This window comes from Nomascus leucogenys, chromosome 8, assembly GCF_006542625.1.
Source record: "Nomascus leucogenys isolate Asia chromosome 8, Asia_NLE_v1, whole genome shotgun sequence".
Classification (NCBI taxonomy): domain Eukaryota; kingdom Metazoa; phylum Chordata; class Mammalia; order Primates; family Hylobatidae; genus Nomascus; species Nomascus leucogenys.
In genome coordinates, this window is record NC_044388.1 from 80,954,019 (window position 1) to 80,968,814 (window position 14,796).

Consider the following 14,796-nt stretch of genomic DNA (forward strand, 5'->3'; position numbering starts at 1 on the left):
GATTCCTTCCCCCAGCAGCGGTGGTGGTCCTCACTTCCGGGGGCCTGCGGATAGGCGGGCTGGGGTCGGAGGTCGGCGGCCAGAAGTCAGATTCCCTTGGCCCCAGCTCGTCCACTTCCACCCAGCGGCTGCCAAACAACAGTTGAAAATGGCCTGGCGGCGGCCGGGAAACACCAGCGAACTATTTTCCAACCCCGAGATCCCGCCCCTCTCGTTCCGGCCGTGTTTCCGTGGCGACGCTGTCCGAAGTGCGGCTGCGCAAGGGTGACGGCGCGCGAGCAAGGGGGCGGGCGGGGGGGGTGTTTTGGTTCTAGCCGCTCGCCGTCCTTGCAGGCTCTGCCGTCGGAAAGCCTCTCATTCTCGCTTCCCCTTCCCTTTCCCGGCCCAAGTCCTTCCTCTCTCTTTCCTTTCTTTCCGCCTTTTTTCTGCTGCCGCTCCGGGTCCGGGCCATTTTCCGGGCCGGGCGCACTAAGGTGCGCGGCCCCGGGGCCCAGTATATGACCCGCCGTCCTGCTATCCCTCGCTCCCCCCGCCCCATGTGGCTGCGGGGCCGCGGCGGCGCTGTCCACTATGGCCCGGAAAGCAGTTAGCAGGAAGCGGAAAGCGCCCGCCTCGCCGGGAGCTGGGAGCGACGCTCAGGGCCCGCAGGTGAGGGTTGAGAGGCCGGCACCTGGGTGGTGAGGCCGAGGAACCAAGATAGGCTTAGGGTCTGCAGATCCTGCGACAGGAATCGGGGTCCAAGGTCTGCAGTCAGAGGCAAAACAGGAATGGGGCCAGGGCCTATAGAGTCAGGACTGGACCCTCGTTAACTGGAGGGCAGATAGGCCAGGGCGGTGAGGAGCCAAAGGGGAACTCAGCAATGGGACATAATCCGCGGGAGGCCTGCAGTCGTGGATAGGGCTTGAAAAGAAACCAGAATCTTGGCTTTGGAGGAAGGGGAAACCGAAGTTAAGGGAATGGGAAACAAACTCTGGTAGAGTGAACTCTACCTTCCATGGGCCCTAGGAAGCTGGGATGATTGCGTCCCTCCTGGAAGAAGTTTCCCTATATGTATACCCAACCCTGAGCTGGGCCTTTTGGCATTTGGACCCCAAAAGAAACAACAGTTCCTAGGTATCATCTCTATACCGCCCCCTTTCGAGGGAAAGGCCTTCTTGGACATAGATATGGCCTCTGATTTCCCGGGGGCCTACTACCCCGTTGGTGGTTGATTTTTCGAATTCTGCAACTGCCTGGAGCGCGGGCATGATGACAGAGGAACGGTCATTGATGATGAGTCCCTGGAAGACCTGGGAGCCAGGTCTGGCTGCTTGGACTGTATCTTCCCTGCTCCAGTGGGAGTACAGACTGAGAGGGAGAAGGGGGCTGGGTAGAGATGCAGCCCAGGTCGGTATGGGAATCACTCGACCTCTCATTTCCTTCAATCTTTCACTCCTAAAATGTCTAGTAAACCTTTTAGTCTGTTCTATTCTGCATTCATTCCCTTGACTTTCAGCCCTTGTAATTCACATAGGTAAGTTTGACTGTGAGCAATATCTTTTTAATGTTGGAAGAGTTAAACGACTTTCTGGATTGAGATTCTTGTTTCTTGTGTTTGTATTTGTGTTGTTTGTAAATTCTGCAGTGTGAGTTATGAGTTGTTGGTGATTTCTGTAATACAGTAGGATCCGTTCTGAAGAAGAGTAGCCAAAGCCCTGATTTCTAATGTTGTTTCCACAGTTTGGCTGGGATCACTCGCTTCACAAAAGGAAAAGACTTCCTCCTGTGAAGAGATCCTTAGTATACTACTTGAAGAACCGGGAAGTCAGGCTACAGAATGAAACCAGCTACTCTCGAGTGTTGCATGGTTATGCAGCACAGCAACTTCCCAGTCTCCTGAAGGAGAGAGAGTTTCACCTTGGGACCCTTAATAAAGTGTTTGCATCTCAGTGGTTGAATCATAGGCAAGTGGTGTGTGGCACAAAATGCAACACGGTAAGTGTCTGGGGGGATGTGACCTCTCCCCTAGGTCGTGGATATATTGCTCCACTTGCTCTAGAACCTCTGCTAGTTTTCCAATCTGTTTCTTTTGGGAGGGACTTGCCTTACTCTCCTTTCCATTCTTTCCCGTTGGTGACTTCTTCCTCTTTTTGTGCTCCTTTTTTCACTCATACATTTCTTTTCTGATAAGTCTTCAAAGAAGTGTATTTCTTTAGGCCCTCTCTGGACGTGCTGCTTCTAGAGGGTTGTTTGTTTGTTTTTGCCTCATCTTTTTATGCTGGTTTTTAAGTCATAGGCCTCAAAGAAAAGACTTAAGAAATAATGATGCTCAGAGCATCATTCAGGATACATAATAGTGAAAACAGCCTAAGAACGTATGTCGAAGTATTTAAAATAGCACACTTGGCTGTTTTTTAGTGAACAGAATCTAAAAATGTATAAACTGAAATATGAGAAATACATGAACTGTTTCCTATAAGGAAGGCAGGGAATGTGTGTCTGGTAGTATATTTCAGGGTATAAGCATTTGCTGTTTGGAAAGTAGCCTTTTTAAGAGTGAATAGAAAGACAGTTATAAATGAATGAAGTGAAAAATTTCTCAGTAAGCTTTGTAACCAACCCAGTTGTAGGCCAGGATAAAATAAGTCAAAGAGCGGAAATGTTTGGAACAGAGTCCACGAATAGCATGATGTCAGAGGATTGGCAAATGAAAAGAGGCAGGGCCTAGGGCCTAGGGGTGGGAAATGATTACGCCCAGCCCTCCCTCCGTTTTCACCTCACCCTGTGTGAATGGACAAGTAATGTCATAATGTGTGAGTAAATTGACCCTGGACTGAAACACATTTTGGATCATTAAAAGAGAGAAGATTGCTCTAGATCAAGAAAGTCTTAAGTACTAGGAGAAGTGTCTGTTTATAAGGGACATAGGCAAAAATTTAAACAGTTTTAAGGAAGGAAATAATAGCATGGTGGTTGGTCTGTTTATAAAGGACATAGGCAAAAATTTAAACAGTTTTGAGGAAGGAAATAATACCATGGTGGTTGGGGCCAACCTTTCATTTCCTCTTCTGTTGAGAGTTGCTTGTCTTACACAGAAGCCTTTCAAAACTAAGTGGTGGCAACAGGCCTCCACAGAACTTCCTTTTCTTGGTCTCTCCAGCTGCCCACTCATGGTTGAGAACTGTCATCCTTGTCACTTGGAGAAGAAAAAGAGTCTCCTGCTGGAAAGAGTTCATTCCACTCCCTGCACATGCATCATAGTGTTTAGCCTAGCAAATATTACTGAATTGTAAACTGAATTAATCATCATAACCTCTTGCTTCTTGAATTTATTGACACTATTTTGAAGGTGAGCATAACAAGTAATAATTTAACCTACTCTTAATTCTGTCTTCCTACATCCTCATAAGTGTTTGGGGCAAGGGGAGCAAGCTGTTTTCATTTTATAGTTAGCATTTGTTTGTTTTTGCTTAGCTTCTAGAACCAAAGCAGGGAACTAGGAATAGTGCTCTTCTCTGAACTTTGTGACATTGGTCAAATGATTCCCTTATTTGTGGTTTTGTTTTTGCATCAGCAAAATGGGAGTGATAATACTTGGTGCTGAGAAGGTGTCTGCATGCATCTGGGAAATATTCTAAGTTAGCAATATCTTACTTATTTAGAAGTACTAGTAGCGGTAAAAATGATTCCATAACCTTTTCCCACAATTTGAAGAGAGGAAAATTATTTAAAAATTGGAACTGTCTTTGGATAATGTGTGAAGATTTCAGAGGTGGGAGAGATTATGTTGTATTCTCAATAGTAAAGTTTTGATGTAGAATGTCCTTGTGCTGGGTTAACAATCAAACTAGGGCAGTCATTCAATCCCCAGATTTCTTGGCCCCAGCTAGCACAGCAGTAACAGCAAGGATAGCCAACTGTTGTTTTTATCATTAATTAACAATACAGTCATATTTTTACTCAACTACTTAAGTAGAGGTGGTATAACCTTAATTAGAACATGGATCTGGCAGCTGGGATGGGTTAGGCATATGTTCGTGGTTTAGACTTACGCAAATTCAGATTGGCTGCAGAGCCAGACAGAAAAGCTAAGTGAAGAAAACTTTGCTAGGCACAAGACAGTAAGGAGTAGTAGGGGCTGCAAAGAACTACAGAAGGCATTCTTGACTTTACCCAACTGTTGCCGTGTAGGAATTTGAGCCTAGTGTTAAAAAGATTTTCTTTTGCAGGGCAAGGTGGCTCACACCTGTAATCCCAGCACTTTGGAAGGCCAAGGCGGGCGGATCACCTGAGGTCAGGAGTTCGAGACCAGCCTGGCCAGCATGGTGAAACCCTGTCTGTATAAAAGTACAAACAGGTTGGGCGCGGTGGCTCACGCTTATAATCCCAGCACATTGGGAGGCTGAGGCGGGCGGATCACGAGGTCAGGAGATCGAGACCACAGTGAAACCCCATCTCTACTAAAAATACAAAAAATTAGCCGGGCGTGGTGGCGGGCGCCTGTAGTCCCAGCTGCTCGGAGAGGCTGAGGCAGGAGAATGGCGTGAACCCGCGAGGCGGAGCTTGCAGTGAGCCGAGATTGCGCCACTGCACTCCAGCCTGGGCGACAGAGCGAGACTCCGTCTCAAAAAAAAAAAAAAAGTACAAACAAATTAGCTGGGCATGATGGTGGGTGCCTGTAATCCCAGCGACTGGGGAGGCTGAGGCAGGAGAATTGCTTGAACCTGGGAGGCGGAGGTTGTAGTGAGCTGAGATTGCGCCATTCTACTCCAGCTTGGGCAACAGAGCAAGACTGTCTCAAAAAAAAAAAAAAAAGATACTAATGCCTTGAATCTATGTAACTGGAAAGATGGCAGGGTGAATGTTAAGGAACAGATTTGGGTTTTGTCCTTTACATCAATTAGTTGAAGCTTGGCAGAGAGTAAGGATTGAAGTTAGTGATTTGGCAGTCATTTATGTAGAAGGAATTACTGAAATTGTTACATTACCATGGGAAAGACAGTAGAGAGCAGGCATTCCTGGCTTGAGTTGTGTAAACTTTCCCTAAAATTGCAAAGTTTTGATTATATGTGTACTTTCTGGGCAAGATTTTGGGGGGGGGGGGGGGTGTGGGAAGTAGTTCTTAGTTTTTGTCCTTAGATTTTCGAAGAGAGTACTATGAGCCAAAAATGGTTAAGAACCACTGATACTGACAGATAAGCTAAGGAGAGAACCTTGGAAAACATGTACATTTACAGGGCAAGAAGAACTGCTGTGGGGGAGCAGGGAACTCAGGAAAACCAGGAGAATACAGAAAAGAATTCAAGAAAAGAGGACTTTATTTTTGTGTTTTTTTGTTTGTTTGTTTGTTTGTTTTTTGAGACAGAGTCTCGCTATGTCGCCAGGCTGGAGTGCAGTGGCGCGATCTCGGCTCACTGCAACCTCTGCCTCCTGGGTTCAAGCAATTCTCCTGCCTCAGCCTCCCGAGTAGCTGGGATTACAGGTACGTGCCACCATGCCAAGCTAATTTTTGTATTTTTAGTAGAGATAGAGTTTCACCATGCTGGCCAGGATGGTCTCGATCTTCTGACCTCGTGATCCGCCTGCCTCGGCCTCCCAAAGTGCTGGGATTACAGGCATGAGCCACCGCGCCTGGTGGAAAAGAGGACTCTTGAAGGGGCTGGGGGTGGGGCGTGATTTGAGGAGAAGGATGGCAATCGGCAGAGTGATGATCTACACAGTTGGAGGTATTTAGTTTTGGACGTGAACTCTTACTTCCCATTGTCAGCACTCTCCAGCCAAAGATTCTCAGGGACTGTTGTTGTAGCAGAACAAGTCAGATACAGTTGCTTGTTGTACCTAGGAGAACCTTCACCACAGGGGAGCGAGGGACCTCTCGGTAAGAGTGCCAGAAAGGAATTACAACACTGGGACTTGTTGCACGTGATTTGGGGGAAGGCTTAAGGATATAGCACTTTGCTCCAGATGGATACTGTCACGACAGGGGCAAATTCTGTGTTTGGGTATCTTAATCTTATCTAGCAGGAGGTTAAAGCTGTAATTGATAAAGATGAAACAGTCATTTATATTAGCCAGGTTAAGGGGGTGTTTGATCTTTTTGTGGTTTAGGCAGTGTTCTTGGGCTTTTTGTTTGTTTTTTGAGATGGAGTCTCGCTCTGTCACTCAGGCTGGAGTACAGTGGCACGATCTTGGCTCACTGCAACCTCCATCTCCCAGGTTCAAGTGATTCTCTCACCTCTGCCTCCCGAGTGGCTGGGACTACAGGCACATGCCACCACACACAGCTAATTTTCGTATTTTTAATAGAGACAGGGTTTCACCATGTTGGCCAGGCTGATCTCGAACTCCTGACCTCAGGTGATCCACTCGCTTTGGCCTCCTAAAGTGCTGAGATTACAGGTGTGAGCCACCTTGCCTGGCCAGTGTGCTTGTTTTGGTCTGTGTTCAGGTATGATTATAGAGTGGTCTTGTTTTTGTCTTTATCACAGTTACAGAGTGGCCTTGTCTGATGCTGATATTCTCTGAAATTATTTATTTACACTAGGACACCGAGGCCTACCTGAGAGTATCAGGCTAACCCATTATGTCAGGGTTGCTTTGTTCTCTTTTTTTTCTTTTTTCTTTTTTTTTTGAGACCACGTCTTGCTGTGTTGCCCAGGCTGGAGTGCAGTGGCGCGATCTTGGCTCACTGTAACCTCTGCCTCCGGGTTCAAGCGATTCTTGTGCCTCAGCCTCCCGACTAGCTGGGACTACAGGCGTGTGCTACCATGCCTGGCCAATTTTTGTATTTTTAGTAGAGACGGGGTTTCACCATGCTGGCCAGGCTGGTCTCAAACGCCTGACCTCATGTAATCTGCCCGCCTCAGCCTCCCAAAGTGCTGGGATTACAAACGTGAGCCACCGTGCCCGGCTGCTTTATTGTTTTTCAAGACAGCGTTTTGCACTCAGGGTGGAGTACAGTGGTGCAGTCATGGCTCACTGCAGCTTCAAATTCCTGGGCTCAAGGGATCCTCCTGCCCCAGAATCCTGAGTAGCTGGGACTATACCACATGCCATCATACCTGGCCTTTTTTTTTTTTTTGAGACGGACTTTCGTTCTTGTTGTCCAGGCTGAAGTGCAGTGGCTCGGTTTCAGCTCACTGCAACCTCCGCCTCCCAGGTTCAAGTGATTCTCCTGCCTCAGCCTCTTGAGTAGCTGGGATTATAGGTGCCCACCACCAAGCCCGGCTAATTTTTTTGTTTTTTAGTAGAGACGGGGTTTCACCATGTTGGCCAGTATTGGCTGGGCATAGTGGCTCATGACTGTAATCCAGCACTTTGGGAAGCCGAGACAGGAAGATCACTTGAGCCCAGAGATTCAAGACCAGCCTGGGCAATGTAGTGAGACCCCATCTCTACAAAATATTTAAGAATTAGCTGGGCATGGTGGCTTGTGCCTTTGGTCCTAGCTATTCAGGAGGCTGAAGTGGGAGGATGGCTTGAGTCTGGGAAGTGGAGGCTGCAGTTAAATGGGATTACACCACTGCACTCTAGCCTGGGTGACAGAGCATGACCCTGTCTCAAAAAAAAAAAACAAAAAAAAAAAAACACAAAAGTACATAGTATTTGTTGAAAGAAGAGCCTAAAAATGTTATACCCTTTCGCCTAAAATGTTCACACCTGAGAATTTATCCAAAGGAAAAGTCGTTTTTAACAAGATAATAATTGGAAGCTACTTAATCTAAATACTAACAGTCGAATACTTAAGTAAATAGTGATAAATCTGGATGGTATTATGCAGACATTAACATAATTATGGAGACTGTAATGTGCAAAGCATTCAATATGTTTAATGAAATGAGATACAAAATCCTGTCTCTGCTGATGATAGCTGTGCACAATTATAATATATATGTGGTTGAAGACTAAACAGGAACCTGACAAATGAAAAACAGATTTTAAAAGAGAAGATTCTGAGTGATCTTTCTTGCATTTTAAATTTCTGTATTGTTGATAAAGTATTGTTTGTACAATAAACACTCATCTTTTAAAATTGTTGTTTCAGTTAGAGGAACCTTGCATTTTCTTATCCTAAAATGACGGTGAGAAGGCCTGAAGTAGGGGCTCAAAAATACAGTAGTAGAATATGCAACAAAAGGAGTTGCTCCTCGGCCGGGCGCGGTGGCCCACACCTGTAATCCCAGCACTTTGGGAGGCCGAGGCGGGCGGATCAGGAGGTCAGGAGATCGAGACCATCCTGGCTAACACAGTGAAACCCCGTCTCTACTAAAAATACAAAAAATTAGCCGGGCGAGGTGGCAGGCGCCTGTAGTCCCAGCTACTCGGGAGGCTGAGGCAGGAGAATGGCGTCAACCCCGGGGGGCGGAGCCTGCAGTGAGCCAAGATCGCGCCACTGCACTCCAGCCTGGGCGACAGCGAGACTCTGTCTTAAAAAAAAAAAAAAAAAAAAAGGAGTTGCTCCTCTTAGTCACACAGTGAGTTTTTTGGAGCTCAAAATAGTCCCTGGAGAGGGCTCTGGATTCTCAGTGGGCAAATACACAACCGTATGGTCCTGGTCCTCAAGTCTTAATGCTGTTACACTTAGGAAGTAAGTGTGAGATAAGAGAGATATTATTATTATTATTATTATTTTCTTTTTTGAGACAGGGTCTTACTCTGTTGCCCAGGCTGCAGTGCAGTGGCACAATCTTGGCTCACTGCAACCTCCGCCTCCCAGGTTCAAGCGATTCTCCTGCCTCAGCCCCACCAAGTAGCTGGGATTACAGGCGTGTGCCACCATGCCCGGCTAATTTTTGTATTTTTAGTAGAGACGGGGTCTTGCCATATTGGCCAGCCTGGTTTTGAACTCTTGACCTCAGGTGATCTGCCCACCTCTGCCTCCCAAAGTGCTGGGATTATACGCATGACCCACCACTCCCAGCCATATTATTATTTAACACTATTGTTAAGAGTTTATAATCTCTTATACCAGATATGTAATTACAATCTCTACTCTCTGGTAGTTTGCAAGTTAGGGATAAAGCTCCCTGTTAATTCTGAGTAGAAGGCCTCATACCTGGAAATATCACCAGGGAACAAAAACCTGAAAGTTTCCTGTGTAGAGATTTTCTCCTGAATAACTTACATGTTAACTATTAGCATCCTTGAGTATACAGAAATCAATTTCAGGCCGGGCGCAGTGGCTCACTCCTGTAATCCCAGCACTTTGGGAGGCTGAGGCAGCTGGATCACTTGAGGCCAGGATTTCGAGACCAGCCGGGCCAACACGGTGAAACCTCGTCAAAGGTAGCCGGGCGCGGTGGCTCACGCCTGTAATCCTAGCACTTTAGGAGGCCGAGGCGGGCGGATCATGAGGTCAGGAGATCGAGACCATCCTGGCTAACACAGTGAAACCCTGTTTCTACTAAAAAAAAAAAGTACAAAAAATGAGCCGGGCGTGGTGGCGGGCGCCTGTAGTCCCAGCTACTCGGGAGGCTGAGGCAGGAGAATGGCCTGAACCCGGGAGGCAGAGCTTGCAGTGAGCCGAGGTTGTGCCACTGTACTCCAGCCTGGGCTACAGAGCGAGACTCCATCTCAAAAACAAAAAAACAAAAAAAAAACCCTGTCTCTACTAAAAACACAAAAATTAGCCGGGCATGATGCCACATGCCTGTGGTCCCGGCTACTCGGGAGTCTGAGGCAGGACAATCGCTTGAACCCAGGAGGCGGAGGTTGTAGTGAACTGAGATTGTGCCACTGCACTCCAGCCTGGGCGACAGAGTGAGTCTGTCTTTTTTTCCATCTTGGAAAAAAACGAAATAAATCAATTTCTATCTTCTATAGGAGGAAATAAAGATTCTTAGGAAATCAGACTATTGGACCAATCCTTTTATTTCACCTTTCATTTTTCAGATTGGTATCACTTGGAAATAGGTGATGGGATTTGTAAACATATAAAAGCAATACTAAATAGGGTTCTGATTTAACAGTCCAAGAATAATTTCTTTTTTTTGTTTGTTTTTTTGAGACAGAGTTTCGCTCTTGTTGCCAGGCTGGAGTGTGATGGCGCAATCTTGGCTCACCGCAACCTCCGCCTCCTGGGTTCAAGCGATTCTCCTGCCTCAGCCTCCCGAGTAGCTGGAATTACAGGCATGCACCACCACACCCAGCTAATTTTGTATTTTTAGTGGAGATGGGGTTTCTCCATGTTAGTGAGGCTGGTCTCGAACTCCCAACCTCAGGTGATCCGCCTGCCTGGGCCTCCCAAAGTGCTGGGATTACAGGCGTAAGCCACTGCACCCAGCAAGAATTTCTTTTTAACAAATATTTGTTTAGATAGATGCTTATGGTAGCTAAACCTCTATTGTATGTTGTCAAAGTTTATGTGGTGACTTTGGTGGGTACTAGGTAAAATCAAGGTGTCTTGCCAACGCTGGCTTTTAGGACTCAGTCAATTTTTAACAGAGACCTCCAAAATCAAGGATTAGAGGCCGGGCACAGTGGCTCACACCTGTAATCCCAGCACTTTGGCTGGCCGAGGCAGGCAGATCACGAGGTGAGGAGATCAAGACCATCCTGGCTAACATGGTGAAAACCCGTCTCTACTAAAAATACAAAAAATTAGCTGGGCATGGTGGTGAGCGCCTTTCTTTTTTTTGAGCTCCATCTCAAAAAAAAAAAAAAAATCAAGGATTAGAAATCAATTTACTGCTAGATATAAAGCTTATAAGAATTATGTCACTTAAATCCAAAATAATTGTAAATCCTAATGTGGCCCTCCTTCCACGAAGTCATGATTCTGTGGCAAAACATCAGAATTCAAGACCTGTTATGAAGTACCATTACTTATCTTAGCTAGCTAGTGGTGTAGCCCATCTTGTGTAGGAACAGTTTAGATTCACAGCTCAGAGTGTCTAAGATCTTGGTGTAGCGCAGACACATGGATTGATTGATGATTGATTTTTGAGACGGAGTCTCGCTCTATTGCCCAGGCTGGAGTGTAGGGGCTTGATCTCCGCTCACTGCAACCTCTGCCTCTTGGGTTCAAGCGATTCTTCTGCCTCATCCTCCCGAGTAGCTGGGATTATGCACCCGCCACTGTGCCCGGCTAATTTATGTATTTTTAGTAGAGATAGTGTTTCGCCATGTTGGCCAGGGTGGTCTCAAACTTCTGACCTAGAGTGATCTGCCCCCCTCAGCCTCCCAAATGCTAGGATTACAGGCGTGAGCCACCGTGCCCAGCCGGATGTATTTATTAATTTATTATTATTATTTGAGACAGAGTCTTGCCCTGTTGCCCAGGCTGAGTGGTGCCATCTTGGCTCACTACAACGTCCGCCACCCGAGTTCAGGCGATTCTCCTGCTTCAGCCTCCCAAGTAGCTGGGACTACAGGTGCGCACTGCCATGCCCGGCTAATTTTTGTATTTTTAATGGAGACAGGGTTTCATTCACTGTGTTGGCCAGGCTGATCTTGAACTCCTGACCTCGAGTGATCTGCCTGCCTTGACCATCCAAAGTGCTGAGATTGCAGCTGTGAGCCACTGTGCCCAGCCAGATTTATTTATTTATTTGTATTATTTATTTATTTATTTTTGAGACGGACTCTCACTCTGTCACCCAGGCTGGAGTTCAGTGGCGCGATCTCTGCAGCCTACCCCTCCTGGGTTTAAGCGATTCTCCTAACTCAGCCTCCTGAGTAACTGGGATTAAAGGCGACTGCCACCATGCCCGGCTAATTTTTATATTTTTAGTAGAGACAGGGTTTGCCATGTTTGCCAGGCTGGTCTTGAACTCCTGACCTCAGTTGATCTGCCCACCTCCCAAAGTGCTAGGATTACAGGCGTGAGCCACCGCATCCAGCCCTGGATTTATTTATTTAATTTTTTTCCTCCTTATGCCCCAGTACTAAGAGGAGGCCCTGGATTTCAGTAAAACATGTTTTGTTTTACTGTTTGCCATGTTTTGTATTACTAAAAATTTAGACATGGCATAAATGTTCAATAATAGGGAATTAATTCAATTAATGTTAGTATATTCATGCAGTGAACTACCTTATCGCCGTTAAAGGCATGTAGTGGCAAGGCATGATGGCTCATGTCTGTAATCCCGCACTTTGGGAGGCTAAGGCGAGAGGATTGCTTGAGCCCAGGAGGGTTTTATTACAACATGGGCAACAAAGTGGGACCCTGTCTCTATAATTAAAAAAGATGTACAGTAGTTCAAACTGTTCACCCATCACTATTTCCTCAGTGTAAGTTCCTAAAATTGGTATTACAAGCTATATATATGTATATATATATACACACGTGTATATATATATACGTATATATATATACACACGTGTATATATATATACACACGTGTATATATATATACGTATATATATATACGTATATATATATATACACGTGTGTATATATATATATATATATATATATGGAGAGGCTGTAGAGACTATAGGCACCTGCTACGTGTATATATATACTTTTTTTTTTTTTTTTTGAGACGGAGTCTTGCTCTGTCGCCAGGCTGGAGTGCAGTGGCGCCATCTCGGCTCACTGCAACCTCCGCCTCCCAGGTTCAAGTAATTCTTCTGCCTCAGCCTCCCAAGTAGCTGGGACTACAGGTGCACGCCACCATGCCCAGCTCATTTTTTTTTTTTTTTTTTTTTTTTGAGATGGAGTCTCACTCTGTGGCCCAGGCTGGAATACAGTGGTGTGATCTCAGTTCACTGCAAGCTCTGCCTCCCAGGTTCACGCCATTCTCCTGCCTCAGCCTCCCAAGTAGCTGGGACTACAGGCGCCCGCCACTGCGCCCGGGTAATTTTTTGTATTTTTAGTAGAGACGGGGTTTCACCAGGTTAGCCAGGATGGTCTCGATCTCCTGACCACGTGATCCGCCCGCCTCGGCCTCCCAAAGTGCTGGTATTACAGGTGTGAGCCACCGTGCCCAGCTGCCCAGCTAATTTCTGTATTTTTAGTAGAGGCAGGGTTTCAGCAGGTTAGCCAGGATGGTCTCGATCTCCTGACCACGTGATCCGCCCGCCTCGGCCTCCAAAGTGCTGGGATTACAGGTGTGAGCCACCGCGCCCGGCCACTATACATATTTTTAATGTTTGATACATACTCTCTGTCCATTTTCCGTTGTGTTTCTTGGTCTTGGCTCTCTCCTTTGCTCCTCCCCACTGTCTCAGATTGGGATAGTGAATAGATTCTTCTGCTTTGATTTCACTTGTCTTTCCTTTCCCCACCTCTCCACAGACAGGTTGCCTACCTGTCTTTTACTGACTGCAACATAGTGTGTCTTGTCTGTGTGACCTGCATAGAATTACTTTCCTTTCTCGTTGGGCTCCAGTCTGAAACACCCTTGAATTTTAGAAACATTGTAAGGTTACCCCTTCCTCTTTTTTTTGTTTTTGTGTTTTTTGTTTTTAGAGGCAAGGTCTTGCTCTGTCACCCAGGCTGGAGGGCGGTGGCACAATTATAGCTCACTGAAGCCTTGACCTCCTGGGCCCATGGGATCCTCGTTCTTCAGCCTCCCAAATAGCTGGGACTGTAGGCTCCTGCTACCACATCTGACTCCTTTTTTTTAAGCTATCTTCGTCTTTGTGTACATTCATTTACATTTGTGTAGATACACATGAATGCATGCAGAGATAGACTTACTAGTCTTACATGTCTCTTTTCCCCCCTGTCCTAGAATGTAAACTGCAGGGAGCCTGAGCCTCGAGCTTACCTTGCTGCACTGCTAGTTTCTGGCAGGGATCCCAGTAGGTTAATGTGGAGCAGGCTCATTCTGGGAAATGTTACTGGAGCTGCATGAATCCTTGGACCCTTGTCAAAGAGCTTGGGAAGAGATTCTGTGGCAGCTCATCCACATCCCTGTTTCTTCCCATGAAGAAGCAGGATGGCTCTATCCTTCAAGTGGTTCATTGTCATTCCTCTGCAATAATGAGGGTGAGGTTGGGGGCACACTCTTAGTTTAGCTAATTTTTGGATTTTTAGTAGAGACAGGGTTTCACCACATTGGCCAGGCTGGTCTCAAACTCCTGACCTCAGGTGATCCACCAGCCTCGGACTCCCAAAGTACTGGGATTACAGGCGTGAGCCACCACGTCCAGCCAAGATCAACTTTTTAAGGTTCTACATATAAGTGAGGTCATTCAGTATTCTGTACTTGGCTTGTTTCACTTAACATAATGTCCTCTAGGTTCATCCATGTTGTCCAAAGGATTTCATTCTTTTTTATAGCTAAACAGTATTGCATTGTGTATCTGTGCCACATTTTTTTTTGAGACGGAGTATTTGCCCTGTCGCCCAGGCTGGAGTGCAGTGGCGTGATCTCGGCTCACTGTAAGCTCCACCTCCCAGGTTCACGCCGTTCTCCTGCCTCAGCCTCCTGAGTAGCTGGGACTACAGGTACCCGCCACCAGGCTTGGCTAATTTTTTTGTATTTTTAGTAGAGACGGGGTTTCACTGTGTTAGCCAGGATGGTCTCTATCTCCTAACCTCATGATCTGCCTGCCTCGGCCTCCCAAAGTGCTGGGATTACAGGCATGAGCCACTGCGCCTGGCCTGTGCCACATTTTCTTTATGCATTTATTCATTGATGCACACTTAGGCTGATTCCATTTCTTGGCTATTGTGAATAATGCTGCAGTAAACATGCAAATTCAGAAATGCCTAATGGAAGAGTTTTAGGGTAAGGCCTGGGAATTGTTTTTGTTTTGTAGTGTTTTGTATTTTTTTTTTTTTTTTAAAGAAAATTCAGCCTGGGTGTGGTGGCTCATGCTTGTAATCCCAGCACTTTCGGAGGCTGAGATGAGCGGATCACTTGA

General features: G+C 46.3%; 1 protein-coding gene across 1 annotated transcript in view; it reads left to right on the plus strand.

Moving 5' to 3' along the window:
• Positions 1–225: 225 nt before the first annotated feature.
• The window catches only part of DCAF12 (DDB1 and CUL4 associated factor 12), a 43,813-nt gene continuing 29,242 nt past the window's right edge, over positions 226–14,796 (plus strand). The window contains exons 1-2 of the mRNA XM_030817567.1: positions 226–648; positions 1,720–1,974. Of these exons, the coding sequence (XP_030673427.1) occupies positions 571–648; positions 1,720–1,974 (333 nt within the window). The 5' untranslated portion in view covers positions 226–570. The remainder of the gene's footprint in view (positions 649–1,719; positions 1,975–14,796) is intronic.